Here is a 22,016-nt window from a genome sequence, read left to right as displayed (position 1 = left end):
GAAAAGAAAGAAAGGGCTGAGGCAGGTATATGTGCTTGGTTCCTTTTCCCTAGTCCCTTAGAGAGAAGTGAATAAAAAGTGGAGAGAGTACAGAAGCTTCCTTCTAAATACTTCAAAGGGGCAATATTTAACCTCATTTAGCATTTGTATTAGATTTCCTTGCTTTTTACCCTAAAACTTATCATTAGAGAAAAATGGAGACCCCATTCTGTCCTCTTCCACATTTGAAATGTTAGATATGCTATAGCGTTTTGTTTTTCTGTGTCTGGAGAATTGAATAATCTGAGGAAGAGTGGATAGATCCTTTAGAAGACTTTGAAATATGTAATTTGTTACTTGGCTGCTGCTGAGAGCTTGAGCATGCTGTTAACTACTTTATTAGTATAAACTTTCTATTAGATAGTAATCTAAAAACTGTGGGCTCTTAGTAGATGGACCTGGACAGTCGATGACTATTGGGAGCACACTGGGCAAATGTTCAGAGGGTCTCCTTTTTGGGTATCTTAAGGAAAAAGCAGTTATGCTTAACTCAGACATCACCCTGACTCAGATAGAATTTGATATTAATTGATTTGAAATTTTATTGATGCCTCCTGAGGTACATTGTTGTTTTGTGGCTTATCTTGCCATTTTTCAATTTCAGTTGATCCTATTAAGATACTAATGCCATCACTGTCTCCTACAATGGAAGAAGGGAACATTGTGAAATGGCTGAAAAAGGAAGGTGAGCCAGTACATTACAAATGTCTGTGTGCTTTGTTACATGATCTTTTTTTTCTCTGACCACTTGTAGTGCACAGTACATTATATAAATGAAATCAGTTGTGTTCCTCTGCCAGTTTATGTACATTTGTTTAAATAAAACTTTCCTGTGTTAATGTAGCAAATACTTTCTGGGTTCAGCCTTTATCTTTTTTACAAGCAGAGAATGCTAAAATATTTTAAGGCTTTGTTCCAAGTTTTAGTCCTTGTACTAAGTGTTTAGGTTCAACATCATAAAATTGTCGATACCCCTAAGTTAATTTATAACTTGAACATAATTCCAAGTGTTGTTTTTTTTGTTTGTTTGTTTCTTGGAGCTAGCAAGTTGATTATAAATTTCACTGGAAAGAATAAATAAAAATAACAAGGAATACCCTCAAAAAGAATAATAGTGGAGGAGGATTGTAGCCCTACTAGATATTGAAACATATTATTAAGACTATAATTAAAACTAGTGCTGGTGCTTAAGCAGACAAGACAAATGGAACTGAGTAGAAAATGAGGAAATAGACCCAGTTGCACATGGGCATTTAGTATATAATGAAGGAAGGAATGAGATTTATTCTTTGTATTATGCCAAGGATAAATTACAGATGAATCAGATACTTAATGTGCAAAAAAGAAACCATACACTAATAAGAAAAAAAAATGGGTGAATTCTTCTGATCCTGGAAGTGGAGGAAACACTGTAACTATGACTCAAAATCCAGGTGCAGTAAAGGAAATAACTTTCTTGCTACTTTTGTATAAGTTTGAAATTTTTGTAATATGTTTTTTAAAAATGTATACATATCTTCAGGATGTTATTTGAAGTGAGAACTACTCTTTCCTCAGCTTTTTATGAGCACCATGTGAATATGAATGTTGATTTTATTAAGAGAAGAGTTTATATAATACCACTTTAAAGCTGTTAGTCAACTGTTTATAGCAACGGTTTTGCCAGATTTTAAACACCTGTTGTGGTGCTTAGAAACAAGCCTAAGAAAATGAAAGCAAAGAGGTGAGTATGATACAATGCTTCTCATACAAAAGGACAAAGGAACAATTAGTATGAAGGAAGTTGTAGGTAGAAGGAAACTTCTATTTTTTCCAGTAGCTGCTTTCTTTTCCTTTTTGTCTTCCTCTAGCCATTGCCACATGAGACCATAGTCTGACCTCTAGAAGTTGCCCATTGAATAGCCTTCTTTGTAGCCATCTTTCACCCTGCTTTACTCATTTTGCACTGTGCTCAATTTTTGTGGAGGAACAAGGATGAATCTCCATTCCCTATTAGAGATTATTAGACATATTCGGAGAAATTAGAGGTTACCAGATGAGTTCCCCCATAGCCATTATTGTGCTTCAGCTGGAGAAGTGTTGACCCAGGTGTGAAAAGAGCAGAGAGAGGAGAAAAGACCAAGTTGAGAAAGAATTACATGGCCTGAGGAGGACTTGTCTGATTGCAGAGACAAGCCCTGGCAAGGACTGGTTGGGTATCTGTATTTGATTCCGTAGGTTCACATGGCATTCAGAAAAATGTTGAACTTGAGTAGTCTACTCTAGCGCTTATAAAATAGTATCAAGCTTTTTCTTCTTGCTTCATTAAGAAGATCAGTACCACCAGAGATGGGGGGACCGTCATCTTCCTGTCACCGTGAGGCACCCATCTTCCCCTCCTACCCTTCAGGCACAGGGAGGATGTGCCTCCCCTCCTATCTCAGGAACCCCTCTCTGTGGGTTCTGGAGCCAGTCCCATCACATCAGCTCAAGGATGTACTCCTTTCATAATCCCTTCTCTCCACCATTATTAATATTTCCTTCTACCAGATCATTTACAGCAGTAGATTAAAATACTTTAAAATCTCAACTCAAAAACAAATCCTCTCTTTATCCTCTTTTCCCCTCCGCCTCTAAGCATTTCTCTGCTCCTCTTTATAGCCAGATTTAGTTTCCTTCACTCCATTCCTCACTTTTCCATTCATTCTTTAAATTTTTAGAAATCATGAGATATCTCAAACTTTACAAAATGTTATGAAGACAATATCATAAATTCATATGCCCACTACCCAGACTTGACCCAAGACAACATGTTTTAATTTCCATGTTAAAGAAATAGTAGGTTACAGATATGTGAAAGACCCACTCAACCATCTCATTCCCCTGCAACTCTTCGCAGGAGAAACCACTATGCTGGAATTGGTGTGTCGACTTCCCATCAATGTTTTATTGTTTTTAATAAATAGGTGTGTGGCCTTGAACAATAGAATGTTGTTTGTGGTGCTTTAAAAATTTTACATAAAGTATATATGCATAGTTTCCTGAACTGGGAGCAGGAGCCGCAGACACCAGCGCCTTCTTCCCGGGCCACCGCTCCGTCGCTGTCGCCCGGCCTCCCTCGGACCCGAGAGCAGGCCGTGGTCCTGCCGCGCGGGACGGCAACCGCGCGCTTGGCGCTCCGGCCCGGGGCACCGCGTCCTGCGGGGCGACCGCCTTCCCCGCCTGCCCACCCGCCCGCGGCCCTGTAGCTGCTTCTCCCGCTCGGGCGGCCGCTGCCATGGGCACCGACAGCCGCGCGGCCGGGGCTCTTCTGGCGCGGGCCAGCACCCCGCACCTGCAGACCGGGAACCTGCTGAACCGGGGCCGCCTGCGGAAGAAGTGCCCGTCCGCACACAGCGAGGAGCTTCGAGATTGCGTCCAGAAGACTTTGAATGAGTGGAGTTCCCAAATCAGCCCAGATTTGGTCAGGGAGTTTCCGGATGTCTTGGAATGTATTGCATCTCATGCAATAGAAAAGATAAATCCTGATGAGAGAGAAGAAATGAAAGTTTCTGCAAAACTGTTCATTGTGGGATCAAACTCTTCATCATCAACTGGAAATGCAGTTGACGTGGCCTGTTCAGTCCTTGGCGTTGCACAGCTAGATTCCGTGATCATTGCTTCACCTCCTGTTGAAGATGGAGTTAATCTCTCCTTGGAGCATTTGCAGCCTCACTGGGAGGAACTGGAAAACTTAGTTCAGAACAAAAAGATTGTTGCTATTGGTACCTCTGATCTAGATAAAACACAGTTGGAGCAGCTGTATCAGTGGGCACAGGTAAAACCAAATAGTAACCAAGTTAATCTTGCCTCCTGCTGTGTGATGCCACCTGATTTGACTGCGTTTGCTAAACAATTTGACATACAGCTGTTGACTCATAATGATCCAAAAGAACTGCTTTCTGAAGCAAGTTTTCAAGAAGCTCTTCAGGAAAGCATACCTGACATTCAAGCACATGAGTGGGTACCACTGTGGCTTCTGCGATATTCAGTGATTGTTAAAAGTAGAGGAATTATCAAATCAAAAGGCTACATTATACAAGCTAAAAGAAGGGGTTCTTAACCAGGATCCATGATCATAATTTACTGACTTTGTATTTTCCTTGCTTATAAGATAAAACTGAGATGTGTAAAAATCTAGTTACTGCCTGTAAATGGTTTCGTGGAGGCAGATATCCTTTTAGTCATATTTGACATTATTTTGTCTGTCAAGTGTCAGTTCCTTTTCTTTCCTCCATACCAGTTCACTCACATGAGCCACTATATTGTTTGCATTAAACTATTGTTCTCTAATTGAAATTGTCTGTAAAGAAAATACTTGCAATATATTTGTTCCTTTATTTTTATGACTTAATAGAAATCAAGTAAAATGTTGGTAGATATATTTTGGCCTAGGCATCAGGGTAATATATATACTTATTTTTTATTTCCAAAAAATAATTCATTAATGCTTCTTACTCTCTAATATAACTAAGCAATTTAATAACTGTTATTAAAACTGAAATACTGGAAGATATTTTTCTGTTACTGATAATTATATTTCAGAGTAACTGGAGTAGCCAGGATCTACTAGTAGTGTAAATAAAATTCATTTCTTCAATACATGAATGGCAATTTAAATTTTTATGTGTCCTTGCTTATAGCTTAGCTATGATGACTTAACCTGGTATTCTTGTGCTGTCTTTTCTTTTGCTATTGTGTATAAAGATAAACCAAAGGAGACTGGAAGCATTTGAAATTATTATTTGGGGGTTTTATAAAAGCAACTACTATCAAAAAAAAAAAAAAAAAAAAAAAAAAAAAAAAAAAAAAAAAATAGTATCAAGAGAGTTTAGGCAGTGAGCAAGAATTCAGTCTGGTAGAGTTACATTGTGATTCCTGGAGATCAAGCCATTCATAGCATCACTTTTGCCAGTGATGACAAGCATGACAATTAGATCAAGTCCTGAGAACCCTAGCTAAATGAGCTTGAGGGTGTGAGACAAGGGAGGGAGACAGGGTGCTAGGAAAGCCCACAAGACAGATTCCAGAATGGGCCTCACTGCAGGAGTTTGGAACTATGAATTGGCCAATCTAAAGATTAGGAGGCATGGTGCAATGAAGCTATCCAGGTAGGCTATCCAAGACTGGTCCTTGATATACTAGACACCAAGTCTGATTAGAAGTATTTTTTAATTCTCTTCTTTAGTGGACAGTAAGTCTGAGTTTGTTGGTATGTTTCCTTTCCCTGTTATGACTAGCATAGTAATTAGAACAGACCCAGCAGCACTATGTAAGCGGTCCATTACTGAATATCTCTTTGGAAGGGAAAGTAAGCCAAAAGCAGGGAATGTGACCAGGATCCGGGGAGGCTTTGCAGATGAGGTAGTATTTGTAGAATAAATGGGCTTTAAGAAAACAAAAACTGAGAGAGAAGGACATTCCAGGTAATGTAAACAATGTGGGAAAGTTGTGGAAGTGGAATGTCATGAGACATATTTGGCAACAGCAGGTAATTCTGGCTGCATAGTGGATGTGGGATTAGGTAGGTTATGGGAAGGGTCTTGAATACCAGTCTGCAGCTCATCAGTCCTTATCTTAAGGCCAAAATATCCACATTCATGGTTATTTACTAGTAAGTGTTGTCTGAGCACTTTCTGGAGTCCTATTGGAGCACTCCACTGAATGGAACAGGCCCTAATGGCACTGGTATCAAGAGCTTACTATAGGCAATTTAAATAGCTCCCTTTGCCTGCTCCCATTTAAAGAGCCAACTCTGAAGACTTCTAGTCAATAGGACTGTCTAAGGAAATAGAATAAGACATCTGCTCACTGCTGGATGTAATATTAAATGTAAGTTAAGCTTAACACAAGAAAGGGGAATCACCAGTGTCAGCAACAAGGAGAGAAATCAAATTCAGATTGGTGAATGGGAGTTGAAACCATGTGCGCCTCTGGACCTGAGCGACTGGAAGGCTGGAGTTGCTGAAATGGGGGAGCAGAGATTTTTTTTGGTGGGGGGAGGGGCGGTGCTGGTGAGGAGAGAAGACAACTTAGGAATTAGAAATTAGGTTCAGGTTTGGATGTGGTAAAGATTGAAATGCTTATTAAACCAAGAGAAGTAAACGATTGGCTCTGTCTTGGCATTCAGGAGTGAGGTCTGACTTGGAGATAAAAATTTAAGAATTTAATGCCATAAGATGAGAAGCAAATTTACTTGTTTCATTTGTAATCTATATGGAAGCAAAGTGCCTACTCTCTTGAAAATCTGTTCACATGGGCATGTCCTCATGAGGCCTTTGGGTTTCAAAATTATGCTTGCAATTTTGGGGAACCCACAGGTTGTGGTACCTGGGCTGATAATCCCCTTGGGTTACCTGGCAGAACCTGCTATTCTGAAAGGACACAACCTCTAATCCAAGCCACACACGATTCCCAGATGAAGTCCCACTAATCAAGAGTTCACAATCCCAAATTAAATAATGCTTATGGAAGTAATCTTTTAAGAGCAAGAGTGGATTATCATGATAAGCAGCAGGACTAGATTCCCATGAACTTCAGTTAATTTGAATTACTGATGTATCAGATTTGTGTTTGAAATGATTAAACATGTAACAGAAGGAATTGAAAATAAAAGACACTGTCCAAAATGTCCAGGCAGATTTGAAAAATAACATAAAGAACTTCTGGTAATAAATATTGTCTCTAAAATTAAAAAATAAAAACTCAAGGTTGGATAAAAATGTAACTAGACATGACTAATGAAAGAGTTTGTGAACTGAAGATTGATCTGAAGAAATTAACCTTGAATACAGTGCAAAGAGATAAAGCAGTGGAGACTATGAAAGAAGTGGAGACAACGAAGGATAAAATGAGAATCATCCAATAATCAAATAGACGAGTTTCAAAAGGAGGAAAAAGAGGAAATGAGGGAGATGTAATATTCAAAGAGAAAATGGCAGAGAATTTTCTAGAATTTTAGAGCCAGTGTTTCAAGAAGCTCTTTGAACAACTGGCTCTGCATGGCTGTAGCCATGGTTTAAAATAAGTATCAGTATCCAAGAAAGTTTCACCCTTATAAATAATGTAATCAGTTGGAGTCTATTTTTAGTTTTCTTTTCACAGATGAATTATAGAGCTTTGGCTGTTTCCACACTTGATATAACAGGGTGTTGGTGTCACTCCATAATGTTTCAGACACAGAACAGTCTTTTACGAATTATTATTAAAAGATTAAATTTGGTCATACTTTGAGACCTGATAGGAAAGTAGATAAGAGGATTCTTTGGACCACATTTATCTCTCAGACATCTAGCTCATTGGCAATATGATAAGTTATTCACATTCATCATAATATGGACAGCATGATAAAGAGGCAGGAGACATATTGTCTCATCATTCTGTTCCTTTTTCACTTTTGATTACAATGTGCTATTTTCATCCAGTGCAGGCCAGGGCGTATTTCTCAGACCCTGGAGCATATTTCTCTGAAAGTTGCTCTTAAAGTTCCGTGTTTTGCCAACTAAGGAGAAAGTTTGTTTGCTAATATACTATAAATAATTGAAAACAGTCTTAATTTTTGGTTCTCAGTGATTTACTAACTTCTTGCTCTTTTAAGCTTATCACCTTTGTTAGCATAGAATCTCAGTTTTACCTGATTTGATTGTGATTTTTGAGTGTACTTTGCTTTTTATTAACATTTATGTACTGTACAGTTGAGTATATGTCTAAGTATGTCTGGTGCTTGATACATTTATGATAACTTGGTTCAATTTATGTTTGGACAGACTATACTTTTCATATACTTTTTTCTCCTATTAGCTATGGAGTTCTGTTTTTGTTTTTTTTTTTTTGTATTTTATCTGGAGATATTTAAAACAATGAGTTTAGATCTCCAAAAAATAAGAGGATTCAGATTTTTTTTCATGAAAAGAAGAGTGTTGGATCCCATTATGAATCTAATGTATTTTTAAGCAAAAGCTAATTTATAACTCCTTTTACTAATGTTGTGTGTGTGTGTGGTGTGTTTTAACCCAGGTAATAAGGCCAAGGTGATAGGGTATAGTGAAAAGAACTCTGGCCTAAGAATAATGGCTTGTTGTTTAGTTTCCATGAAATATCTGGAAATTAGTTGAACTAGATGAAATCTAAGGTACATTCTGGCCTTAAAATTCTATGATAACTCAATTTCCTTTTCCTTTTTTTATTCCTTACTTTTAAATCACACATATTAAATCCTATAAATTATTTCAATCTTTGCTGATTTAGTGAGTCTTAGAGAAATAGTTTTATAATGATAATATTTCAGTATGAGGATTCAGTAAAAATAGGCACCATCAAATTAGTAGTGAAAACACTTGGAAAGTGCTATTTAACATCCACAATTTCAAAATCTTGTGAAAGGTGAATTGAGCTATAATTCCACATCTTTAATAAAAATTTATTGTTTTGGAATAGGGGCTAGGGAGTGTACTTTAGATATTTTCCATTTTAATTAAAAAGGATATAGTTGATTTTTTTAATCAATGGAAAGGTCAGATATGCTTAAGAAAATAACAGAAAGGAAAAAACCTATTCTTGTTCTCCCATTTATGAGAGAAGATTTGAGGGTATGAAAAGCATTGTTTTCCTTCTTGTGATATTTAAGGTTTTCTGCTCTGCCATGAAGCACTGTGGAACAAAACTAGGCTGAGATGATTATGTAAAGTACTCAGGCACACAGTGTCTGGAACATTCATAGTGTAAGTGCCTAATCAGTGATGCTTGCTGCTGCTGCTGTTTGTGTTATCCTTTAGATACTGTCATGCTTTGTGATCATTCTTTTTGTCATGTGACTGGGGATTTTGACTCTTTCAAATAGTTTTTTTGCAAGTCTAGCAAATAATATAGTCTTATTTTATATAATTCAGAAATAAAATTCTTCTGAAGGACTCTTCATCCCATACCACCAGGTGCCACTAGAGAGTTATATGAGGCTTTGGTTTCTGTTATTTTGGGGAATTCGTGCTTGTTTATTGTGCTAAAATGAAAAAAAAATATTGGGAAATACATTTCACAAACATCTTCAGTTTTCTCTGGTATACTACTATTTAATAAGCTTTATGGAGGTATAATTTACATACCATAAAATTCACCCATTTTAAGTGTAGCAATTCAGTGATTTTTAGTAAACAACTCTATATGTGCAACCATCACACTACCCAGTTTTAGAACATTTCCATCATCCCAAAAAGAACACTAATGCCTGATTGCAGTCAATTTCTTCTCCTATCACTAGTCCTAAGCAACCCTGATTTGCTTTCTGCCTCTAAAAATTTGCCTTTTCAGGACATGTCATATTCATGGAATCATGGAATCATACAATATATGTTTTATAACTCACTTCTTTCATTTAGCGTGTTTGTGAGATTCATCCCTATATCAGAAATTCATTCCTTTTATTGATGAATAGTATTCTATCATACTTTTTTACATTTATTGTTAATATTTGTATCATCACAATTTTACAATTTTCAGTGGAATTCTAAGTTACAGTACTATTCAATAGAATTTTCTGCAGTGGTGAAAATGTTCTTTGTTTGAGCTGTCTGATACAGTAGCCACTAGCCACATCTGGCTGTTGGACCCTTGAAATGGACAGTTTATTAAAATGTAAGAGGTCAGAGGGTTATAGGAGTTCAACTTTGCCCAACAGTCTCCTTCTTCTCAAACTACTCATGACTTCTGCTCTTAGGGCAGGACCACGAGGGGCCAAAGAGTCAGCTGGCCTCGGTCATGGGAATGCAAATATTACCCTTTTCTTTGTGAGTGGTAAAGTAGAAAAGGTTGAGAATCACTGACTAGGAATTCCTCCTCTAACGATGCCATACTGTTGACAGCACTAATTGTATGGTATTTTCTTTGCTTGTTTGTACTCTTTTGCCATTGGATGTGGCACTTCTTGAAGCAGTTCTGTCTTTTCATTTTTTCTTACTGTTTCTTGCAGCAGTGCCTTGCACATTGTCATTCACATAGGGGCAACTAGTAATTATTTGTTGAATAAATAGTTGAATCATTTTATTTCTAATCATTTTTTGTCAGTATGGTCTAACATAGAACTAATAAGAGGTTTTTTCTTTAATGTTCATGTAGATCTTACTATCTGGACTTACAAATAAAAACTATCTCCTACCCCCCTCCCACCCAAACAGCTTTCAAATAGACTTTATTTCCTTAATTTTTAGTAGAACAAAATTATTTTGTGAAAGCCATCAGATGCCTTTAGTTAATAAACACCACCTTTAATTGTATTTGATCAAGACTATACTTCATACCTAGAATTTGGAAAAGGAAAGGGAAGCTTCTGTATTCTCCAGTCCTCAGCCCTGGCAGCTGCCCAGCTGGACAAAGGATCAGGATAATGCTGCTGGCTTCGGTGCTGGGGAGCGGCCCCCTGGCGGGCCTCTGCTCTGGCCCCTCCTGGGGCCCGCACTCTTGCTCCGGGCCCGCTCCACTCGGCCACTGACACCTACCACGAGGAGATGGCGCAGAAACACTCCAAGGCTGCCAACTCCTTCAACCGTTCAGCATCAGCATGGCAGCTGAGAAGCCTTCTGTCACCTTATGTTGTCCATGATGCTCTATTCTAGCTGCTTAGTCTTCTCCACTAGATTATAAACTCATTGTGGGCAGAACCGTATCTTATTGTTGTGTTTATACTCAGTGCCTAGCACAATGCCTTATACATAAGTGTTTGTTGAATGATCTGTTTGACATGACAGACTAAGGAATAGGGAGCTAGAATCTGAGTCTTGATTCTTAATGGTTGTTAGTAGCTTACCTAATGTTTTAGTTTGTTCTTAATCTTGAAGATGTATGTGAAATGTTAACCTAATACTTCCAGTTCCATGATATTTTATTATATAACTAAACATTCAAAACCTTCTGGAGAGTCAGAGAGATTAAGCAACTTAGTCAGGATCACTAGTAAATGTCAGAGCTTAAAATCATATCCGTGTCTGTGTTCAAAGAGGTAACTACCCTGCTATGCTGCTTTTCTAAATTATTGTCTAAATTGTTGATCAAGGCTGAAATTGAGTGTAATTGGGATCTTCATGGCTCATTATTTAGTTTCAGAATTTCCTTTTGGCATTTATATTGTGCTCGATTACTTATGTTTCTATTTTCTTCTCTCTCTCGCTCACTTGTGTCAATTAAGTGAATAGATGTAGGTATAGTTTAAAAAGAGAAAAAAAAGGCTACCTGATTTTTTAAATGTTAAAAGAAGCATGCTACAAAGTAAATGTTAGAACCAAAATAAACATAAAGGGCAGTTTAATGTATGTCTTATGAGGAAATGAGGATTTGGAAAATTATTGTAGTTTTTTTTTTAGTGTTTTAATCTAAAACTCATCATGTGACCAGAGTCCTGGGGAATGGGAATGGGTTATAAAACTCTTAAGGTGTGTTTTGTTATGAAGAACCTCATAGTCTGGTAAGTAGAAGAAAACCCAATAGAAAGTAATTAATAGCAGCAACATAAATCTTTATAATGGAATTTATGATTCATTTCAAATTAATTATAGCTACTATAGGAACTGAGGAATAGGAATGAAACTTTCTGGGTTAAGTTACCTAGAGAAAGTTATGTAGCTGAAATAGATTTTGTACTTGGTTCTTAAAGGGTGGTTGGAATTTGAATATGGGAGAGCATAAATGAAAAATATCATTTTACTCTGTTTTCATTTGCCGAATTTATTTTCTAAGCATCTAAGTAGTGTTTAATTGCTAGATTGCCTAGATCAGTTGTTTCTCCCATAGATATAGCACAAAATACAAAAGTATGATTTTCTTTTCCTTTTGAAATACAATCTACTTTATTAAAATATCTGTCATAAAAAGTCTATGTAAAATTATATGATTTGGCACTGTGGCTTTCTCTTATGACTTAAAAATGTTCCTTTTGGTCTGATTCCTGCCTAATCTCTCATCACTTCTCTTCTATAGTATTTGCTTGTTCCTCCGAAATTTCATGTTTTCCTTCGCTCTAGGACTTTGCTTTAGGACTTTGGATCACCTCCCCTTTACTTGTCTCCTCATCCTTTCAGGCTCAGATACGATGTCATTTTTTCCCCACCTGCCAAAAACTGAATTAGATGCCCCTCCTCTGAAGTTCCTGTAGCATCCTTACTTCACCTTACAAAACTATAATTTCTAATTTTCTTGTCACTAGATATTAAGCAAGCTTCTTGAGGTTAGAGATCTTATCTTATTCCATTATTTTTTCACTGCTGTATCCTCAGTGCCGCAATACAGTTTTCGATAAATGTTGGTTGAATAGGGAAATCTCTTTGAGATTAGACCAGGTACCTTTTGGGTGTTCAATATGAATTTCCTAACTGATGTTTATTTCATTAAAATAGCTTATATTGGTGTTCTGAACTGTTTTAACTGAGAATATAATGTAACGATCTCTTTGAACTTCCTGGTGCAGAGTGAAGTAGTTTCTGTACATTGAGAGCATATTTGTTAGTTTAGTTTTTTAGATTTTCCTTCATGTTCTAGGAGTACTCCTATTAGTATTGCTGTCCCATCTATTTTTGGTATGTATGTGTGAAAGGGGTGTATTTGTATGTTATATATTTTTCTATCCCTTCATTCTATGTATTTGTTTTAGGTTTGTGTCTTGTAAGCAGCATTTACCTAGATTTTGTTTTATGTATTCATTTTTATAAACTCTGCTTTTAATAGATGATTTTAATCCATTTATATTTATTGCAATTACTGATACATTTGGACTTTTTCTACCATTTTTTGTTTTTCTGTTTTTATTCTTTGCATTTTTCTTATTATGTTCCTTCCTTCAGTTGGATGATAGTTATTATTTCTATTTTTCTTCTGTTATTTTGAATGCTGTGGATTATATTTTTTTCCTCTTGACTATATCAAAGTTCTTAGCATGCTTTACCTACCATCTGAACATTCATTTACCCATTTTATTGTTTTTCAGAGTTTTAATTATGCACTTTTTTAAACCATCAAATATTACCCTTTAAATGGTCAGTAGTTAATGTTTTTTCAATTTCTGGGGTAACTGTTTCTTGTATCCTATGTGTTCATTCTGTATCCACTTTTTTTCTTGATGAACTACATCTTGTGTTAACTTTTTTTTGTGATCATCAATAGGTATAGTCTTTTATGTGTATAAAAAATACTGTTTCTTCATTCTTCAATGATAGTTTGGCTACACGTAAAATTCTAGACAGTTATTTTTTTCCTCAGCTTTTTGAAGATAGCACTTCATTGTCTTCTGACCTCTATTGCAGCTGCTGAGAAGTATGCTCTCAGTCTGTCATTCCTTTGAGGTAATCTGTTTGCTTGGTTTTTTTCCTCTGTGTTTTTGTTGATGATGGTATTCTCCACAGTGTCTCTAATGTGGATTCATGTTTATACAGTTGAATACTCTTTCTTCTATTTAATTTTCTGTTGAAGTATAACTTGCATAAAGTATACAGCTCAATTAATTTTTGCATTTTGCATACACATAAATCCATGTTACCACCATCTAGATCAAGATATAGAACATTTCCAACAAACCATAAGGCTCCCTTAATTCCCTTCCTACTCATTACCCTCCAAAGGTAATCACTATTCTAAACTTGTTCAGAACTCTTTCAGTTTGAGGGTATAGCTCCCTCTTCACTTTTGGAAAGTTCTTGGCAATTGTCTCCTTGTATATTGCTTCTCCACCATTCTTGCTAACCTCTTCCCTTGGAACTCTATTAGATAAACATTTCAGCTTCAGTTTATGTCTCTTAACTGCTACTTTTTTTTTGTCTGCCTATATTACTAATTCACTCTTTCACTTTTTCCAATCCAGAATATATACCATTGATTGCTATTGTTTCTTTTTATGTCAATGACTATTTTTTATGTCCAAGATTTTGAATTAATTTTTCCTTTCTACCTGATCTTATATTTGTTTCATTTCTCTACATTACTGTTTTTTTGTTTTTTTTTTTTAATTTATTTCCTTGAAAATATTCTTATTTTTAAATCTTTGGCAGGTACACTAAGTGAATTCTATCGGGAGAGAATTTCTGTTCCAGCTGTTGATTTGTGGCTTTCTTTCCTAGCTTTCAATTTCTTCATATGTTTTGGAATTTTGTTTTGCAGTTTAATTGTGAATAAAAGGTTTTTGTTTTTTTGTCAGTGTCTTCTCCCCCTCCCTATTCTCCTTTCTCCCCTTTCTGATCCTTTCGTTCTCCTACCCTTCCACCTAGGGATTTTGCTACTAATAGTGTGGATTTGGGCAGATTTGGTAATGGAACCGGAGGGTTACTTGGCCCAGTTTCTGATATTGAGACACTGTCTTTACCCTCCACCTTCTTTGACCCACAGTTTCTGATTAAAACCATAGCCCTAGTCAACAGGTTTTTTTTTTTAATGCAATTTTATTGAGATGTATTCACATACCATACAATCATCCAAAGTGTGCAATCAGTTGTTCACAGTATCATTATATAGTTGTGCATTCATAATCACAACCAATTTTTAAAATTGTCATTACTCCAAAAAAAAAAAATGAAAAGAAAAATAATAGTAAAGAAGAACACCAAAAACATCCCCCCCCCCCATTATTCATTTACTTTTTGTCCCCATTTTTCTACTCATCTGTCCATACACTGGATAAAGGGAGTGTGAGCCACAAGGTTTTCAAAATCACATGATCACATTGTATAAGCCATATAGTTATATAATCATCTTTAAGAATCAAGGCTTCTGGATTGTAATTCACAGTTTAAGGTATTTCCTTCTACCTATTCTAATACACTAAAAACTACAAAAGAATATCTGTATAATACACAAGAATAACCTCCCAAATGACCTCTCAACTCCATTTGAAATCTCTTGGCTACTGAAACTTTATTTTGTTTCATTTGTCTTCCCCTCTTTTGCTCAAGAAGGCTTTCTCAATCCCATGATGCCAAGTCCAGGCTCATCCGTGGGAGTCATGTCTCATGTTGCCAGGGAGATTTACTGCACATGTCTCATGTTGCCAGAGAGATTTACTCCACATAGGGGAAAGGGCAGCAAGTCCACCTGTTGGCTTAGAGAGAGGCCACATCCAGTCAACAGATTTTGATTACCCATTTTATCAGCCTCCTATCATGAGTAGAAGAACCCTTACCCAGCTCTAGATTTAAGCAGTAGATATGATTTGAGTTCCCTGTCTCCAGCAAGCCGTGTTTAGTTTTCTCAATTCCATAGGAAACCACTATACCTCTCCCCTACCCCAGTCTGCTTCTAGACCCAGAAACCTGTAAGTCTTTAGCTTCAGGTACTGCTTGTTCTAGTTTGCTAATGCTGCCAGAATGCAAAACACCAGAGATGGATTGGCTTTTATAAAAGGGGGTTTATTTGGTACACAGTTGCAGTCTTAAGGCCATAAAGTGTACAAGGTAACATATCAGCAATTGGGTACTGTGCCGGTTTGAATGTATTGTGTCCCCCAAATGCCATTATCTTTGTAGTCTTGTGGGGCAGAAGTTTTGGTACTGGTTAGATTTGCTTGGAATGTGCCCCACCCAGCTGTGGGTGATAATTTTGATGAGATGTTCCCATGGAGGCGTGGCCCCGCCCATTTGGGGTGGGCCTTGATCAGTGGAGCCATATAAATGAGCTGACTCAGAGAGAGGGAACTCACTGAGTGCAGCTGGGGGTGATGTTTTGAAGAGGAGCAAGCTTGCTAGAGAGGAACGTCCTGGGAGAAAGCCGTTTCGAGGCCGGAGCTTTGGAGCAGAGGCCAGCTGCCTTCCCAGCTAACAGAGGTTTTCCGGACGCCATTGGCCATCCTCTGGTGAAGGTACCCAATTGCTGAGGTGTTACCTTGAACGCTTTGTGGCCTTAAGACTGCAACTGTGTACCAAGTAAACCCCCTTTTATAAAAGCCAATCCATCTCTGGTGTTTTGCATTCTGCGGCATTAGCAAACTAGAACAGGTACCTTCACTGGAGGATGGCCAATGGTGTCCAGAAAACCTCTGTTATCTGGGAAGGCACGTGGCTGGCATTTGCTCCAAAGTTCTGGTTTCAAAATGTCTTTCTCCCAGCATGTTCCTCAAAAATGTCCCTCTTAGTTGCACTTGGGATATTTGTCCTCTCTCAGCTTCTCTGGAGCCAGAGTCTGCTTTCAAAGGCCATCTCCACAATATCTCTGTAAACTGCAGTTCCTCTCTCAGTTCCAGTGCATTCTTCAAAGTGTCCCTCTTGGCCGTAGCTCCTCCTCAAAATGTCACTCACAGCTGCACTGAGTTCCTTCTCTTTGTCAGCTAATTTCTATGGCTCCACTGATAAGGCCCACCCTGAATGGGTGGGGCCACGCCTCCATGGAAATATCTCATCAGAGTTATCACCTACAGTTGGGTGGGGCACATTTCCATGCAAACAACCTAATCCAAATGTTCCAACTTAATCCCCACTAATATGTCTGCCGCACAAGATTGCATCAAAGAACATGGCTTTTTCTGGGGGACATAATACATTCAAACTGGCACACTGCTGAACACATTTGAGTTTTCATGCTGCTTCTCTTGTGCAGAAATGTTTGTTATTTGACCTCAGCTATGTTGTTTTGATTTTCTCTTTTTATACTTTATTCATTTATAATGTGATGCCAAAAGAGTTTCTGAACTCACCATATAGTGTTAACCCAGAAGTGCTATTAATTTTAAAGCTTTTCTGTTCATGGAGTAATAGTGAACATATATTTTCAAAAGGAGGATTTGGGATGTGGAATTAATGTGTTCTGAGGAGAATACGCATTCATTGCTATCATCTTTAAAATGTGATTTCATTTTTAATACTTTCTCAGTGATCTTTATAATAGCATCTTAAATATATGTCCATTATAGAGCTTTTGGAAAATTCAACAAAGCATACTTATATACACACATAACAAATGCACAACACAATGAGAATTACTTGTAATTCCACAGCCTAGATACAGCTTCTGAACGTTTTCATATTTATTCATGTTTTACATGTATTCACACCATTTTACATATAATATTCATATTTTAAAAACCCAAATAAACTCAGTCTTGTTTTGTAGGTGAAGCTGTGAGTGCTGGAGATGCATTATGTGAAATTGAGACTGACAAAGCTGTGGTTACCTTAGATGCAAGTGATGATGGCATCTTGGCCAAAATAGTGGTAAGTTTTTATTTGGATTGCCTTCAATAGGATGGAGATCTTAAATGTAAAGTTCCTTGAAATAAAGTTACCTTTTATTTTTACCTTTTATTAATATTTTGTATATATCACCTAATATATTTTTAATTCAAATATTTTAAGATCTAAAAATAGCCAATGATTAAACTATAAAACTATTTCAACTGTGACATTGGTACTCGGTGTTTTGGATTTCTTAGTGGCAAATGAGAAGCATTCTGGGCTGAGGAATGAGAGAAGGCTCTCTGAGATGGAATTTGAAGACTAAAAGAGCAATAGATTAAAGCTTAGAGCTAGCAATTTCCAGGTGTGTAATTGGTAGAATCAGAAAAGAAGGACTGTTTTACCCCTATCATGTGAAAATAAATCCTATCTTCATAGAACTCTAGGAATCCCTGGACAGGAAGTTTGTAGAGTGGATATTCAGTTCCTGTCTCCAGGCAAGACTTTTTAAAGTTATCCTAGGCAATTTTTTGTCTGTAGGTTGCATAGCTACAGTCAGTGGCCTGGCTCAATGCTAACTTATCCTCAAAGTTTAGGCAATGTTTATTTTCATATAAAAGTTATATTTATTTTAAAAGCTAATATTTCATGTATTTGAATATAATTGAGTTGACAGTTTTACCTTTAGATGGCATATTTTCTATCACATAAGCTTTTCTTGTATGGAAAGTAGGCTTGTGGATCTAGTAAGACCCAAGTCATTTTCTTTTATATCTAAATTTTAAAATATGCAGTAATTTTGAATACTCTTCTCTGGGCAGTCTTTGTTTCATAACTAATATAAAATGTGGAGCTACAAGTTGGATACTCTAATGGTATTACTAGAATGTGAAGTTAATAGAGCCCCTCAGCTAAAATGTATAGCAATACAAGAGAGGTTACTTAAATAACAGAGTAAACTATGGAATAGATCATGAAGCTATTAAAAATTGTTTCTAGGAAAAGTAGTATTTTTTATATATTCTGTACATTAATGAAAGTGCAAAAATGTTTTGGAAAATACTTTTAAAATTGTATATGCACAACAATTATAATAGGACTTTGAAGAAAAACAAATATAGAAAAGATTGGAAGGAAATGTTACAAAAATGTTAAGTCTTTGGTTTTGGTTGTGGAACTGAGTGATCCTCTTGCCCTACCTTTTCCACTTTTCAATATTTTCTAAATTTTCTATAATGTGTATGTTATTTTATAATGGAAAATTAGGGTTTATGTGACAATAAAATGCTTAAAGCTGCAAATGGTAAAAGCATGATTATTTAGGTTATGTGGTTTGTTCTCTAATGGAGTTAACCAGCATGTTTGTTTCGTAACTTCTACAACATTTAATAGATAGTATGATATAGCAGCTTTACGCTCTGGAGTCACACTGCTGCCTGAGTCATACAGCTAATAAGCTAAGCCACTTACTAGCTCTGTGATGATTGAAAAGTTCTTTAACCTCTCTGTACCTTTTTTCTTCATGATAAAATGGAATTGTAATAAACATTTCTGCATCATAGGATATGTATTAGTTTCCAAGGGCTGCTGTAACAAATATTACAAACTGAGTGGCTTAAAACAACAGAAATTTATTCTCTCACAGTTCTGGCTGCTGAAAGTCCAAAATCAAGTTGTCAAGAGGTCCATGCTCCCTTTGAAAGCTGTAGGGGAGCATCTTTCCTTATCCTTTTCAGCATCTGGTGGCCACAGGTGTTCATTGGCTTGTGGGAGCATAACTCCAGTGTCTGCTTCTGTCTTCATATGACCGTCTTCTCCCTGTGTGTCTGTATCTCAATGTGTCTTCTCCTGTTCTAAAAAGGATACCAGCCATATTGGATTTAGAGCCCATTCTAATGCAGTATGACCTTATCTTACTTGATTACGTCTGCAAACACACCTTCCACATAAGGCCACATTCACAGGTGCAGGGGTTAGGACTTCACTATGTCTTTTTGAAGGGCACAGTTCAACCCACAATAGGATAGTAGAGGAGATGAAGTGAGATAATACATATGTGCTCATCCCGAGACCCATGTCACTCAGCATTTACTCAGTAATTGTTGGTATTCCCATTATTATTCAATTCTTATTTCCTCATCTCTTGGTGGCCATTGGCCCCCATGTCAGTCTGTATGTCTGTCTAATAATTTGTATTAGTTGTTTGTGGTCACTAAGTGTCCACTTTGTACCTCTGTAGTTTGATTTAATCAGAGAAGCTGTGTATCTAGTAGTAGTCCCTTGCTGATGTGTTTTTAATTCTCACCACTAGTTCATCTGCCTTGAGCATGGATATATCGCTGTTCTTTGTACATTCTATCCAAAGACCATACTTTGGAATGTTAATACTTAATTAGATGTAGATCTATAAACAATTTATTTTTTCATCTGTGTTTCTTACTAGAAAATTCCCTTTCCCTTTTTTCTAATCACTTAGGTTTTATTTTTGATATTCTAATTTGTCAAACTTCCTTTTTCATCTATGATATTAACAGCCATGTTGAAACATATCTGCACTTTCATACAGTTAAGTTCCTTGGGGGGGAATATTAACCAAAGACTATAATTCCTATTACCTTTATTTCTGGGAAAATGTAGTTTTCATACCAAAAATAGGTTCTCCGACTAATTTATGCTGCATTTTGAAAAAGAAATAGATTGTTTGAATTACCATATATAATAAACCCTGCTACATTTTATTGTGTGTGCTTTTGGCAAGTTGTGCTTTTGGCCCTAGCTCTGGATTGTTTGGCCATGAATATCTTCTGGAATTGATAGCACTTTCCACTTAGCTGCTTAGTAATGCATTTCAAATTGCTAACAGTGTCAGTGGGTTAGTAATGCCTATTCATCTGGCCCACAATGCCTGGAAAAAGGGGACTGAGGGGGGTGTTACAATTGATAGCAGCCTTAGCTATTTCCTTCCAAAGAGACTGTATGTATTTGGGGGCCTTTGTGGGTTTATGATTATTCCACATGCTTTTTGAATAATGAGAGTGAGATTTTAGTCATGTCACAATGCGTCCAATTTTACAGGGGAAAAAGCAGAGAAAAATTAAGGTGGTGGTATTAATAGTGCTTTTTTTTTCCTTCTTTCCACTTTCGCCCCCTCTGCCTGCCCCCAGCAACAGTTACACCTTTGTCTTTCATTATGAAATAATTCTCTTATTAGCATATATGATGAAATGATTCTGATAGGAATACATATGTAGTTAAAAGATTTTTTTGTTTTTTTGAATCAAGAAGTGAGATACTTGAGCTTATTAAAAGGCAAGAGATAACATAAAACCCTAATTTTAGTTTAGCTCACATCTTTGAAAGGATTAGAAATTATAAACTAATTTTACTCTTCAGAGGTATTTCACAGTCTCTGAAGGTTTTTGTATTCTTTTCCCCCACAATTTCAGTATTTTCTTTGTTCTTTTATAATTTTTGCATCAAAATTCCATTTATTACATAAAGTAATACTTACTGCATTTTAATTAGGACCAGAAAAAAATTTAGAAGCTCTTAATATTGTTAATGAAAGAATAATTGCTATCAGCATAGATAATTTTATGATTTGTTTCTAATTTGTTTCAGTTAGTGGAAGAGTTTTTAAATTTTCGTGCAATCACTGGTAAATTATTGTGTAGAAAACCTTAAATTATTACTCATAGATATCAGTTCTTCAGCTTAGTCTTAAATATAGTGTTCAGTAAATTGGACAGCAGATGTTTTAAATGATAAATTAATGAAGTAGAATTTTAGAATGACATATTTGGAGAGTTCTTCGGAAGTTGCCTAGTTTGGCTTCCAGCATATTTAGGGTGACTGTATAATTCATCATAGAAACCAGGACATTTGAGAATAAAAGGGTATAGTATGCTAAAGTTAATTAAACTTGCAATTTTTTAAAATTTTTATTTTATAGACTTTTATTACATCGGTAGAACCAATAGTATTCAAAATTGTTTTCAAAAATAAAATTCTTTTTAAAAAGTAACATCCATGGATATTAAGTAAAAGATTTAAAGAACACTTCTTTTTATTGATCATCTGAATATTAAAAAACAACAGAAAAATTATTCTTGGTACATATTTACATTTTTCAGTTTCTTAGCTGTGTCTCAGTTTAATACTCTGTCATTGGTATTTTTCTGAAGAATGTATTTTTTCAGTAGGTTTTATTTGTTAGTTTTTCCCTCTATTTTTCATTAAATTGCCTGCAATCACCTTCAAAGTTGCATTTTCTGGTTAATAAGCTTGAAATTGTTAAGACCTTCAGTTCTTCCTCTGTAGACCGTAAAATTTTTAATTGAAGAATACCGTTTCTGTAAGTGCTAAAGTACCTGGAAAACTCAGAGCAAATTCTACCAACTGGAAGATATTCTCAATTCTAATTTTTCATATTAAAATGGTTAAGTAAAACCTTGTGAAAAAAGATAGTCTGCATTGTCCAGAATGAAAAGCCAAATCAGTTATAATCCACAGTATATCTCTTTTCTTTTTATGCTTGTTTTTTAAAGAGGTACTAGATGATAATTTTGATCAGGTGAATGCGGTTTACAGATTTGGTAACAATCATCTTGAGTGCAGTCTCTGATGTCAGATAGCTTTTGATTCTTGACTCTGCTACTTACTGGCCTGTGATCTTGATCAAGTTATTTAAACTTTCTATGTCTCAGTTTCCTCATCTATAAAAGGAAATAGTAATGGTACTTTCCTCCTAAAGTTGTTAGGGGCAATACATGAGCTAATTTTGTTATAGACCAGTGCCTGGCATTCAATGAGTGCCAGATAACTGTT

At 36.2% G+C, this 22,016-nt stretch overlaps 2 protein-coding genes across 2 annotated transcripts in view; both read left to right on the top strand.

The window, feature by feature from the left end:
- The window catches only part of PDHX (pyruvate dehydrogenase complex component X), a 108,154-nt gene that overhangs the window by 23,503 nt on the left and 62,635 nt on the right, over nt 1–22,016 (top strand). Inside the window, 2 exon segments of the mRNA XM_037840059.1 lie at nt 644–724; nt 17,128–17,228. Coding sequence (XP_037695987.1) covers nt 644–724; nt 17,128–17,228 — 182 coding nt within the window.
- Nucleotides 1,424–4,642, top strand: LOC119537554 (glutamate--cysteine ligase regulatory subunit-like). The gene has a single exon (XM_037840060.1). It carries the CDS (start codon nt 3,296–3,298, stop codon nt 4,118–4,120), a length of 825 nt encoding a protein of 274 aa, XP_037695988.1. The 5' UTR covers nt 1,424–3,295; the 3' UTR covers nt 4,121–4,642.

This window comes from Choloepus didactylus, chromosome 6, assembly GCF_015220235.1.
Source record: "Choloepus didactylus isolate mChoDid1 chromosome 6, mChoDid1.pri, whole genome shotgun sequence".
Taxonomy (NCBI): domain Eukaryota; kingdom Metazoa; phylum Chordata; class Mammalia; order Pilosa; family Megalonychidae; genus Choloepus; species Choloepus didactylus.
Note: the sequence above shows the minus strand (reverse complement) of the source record. Positions and strands in the feature narration are given on the sequence as shown.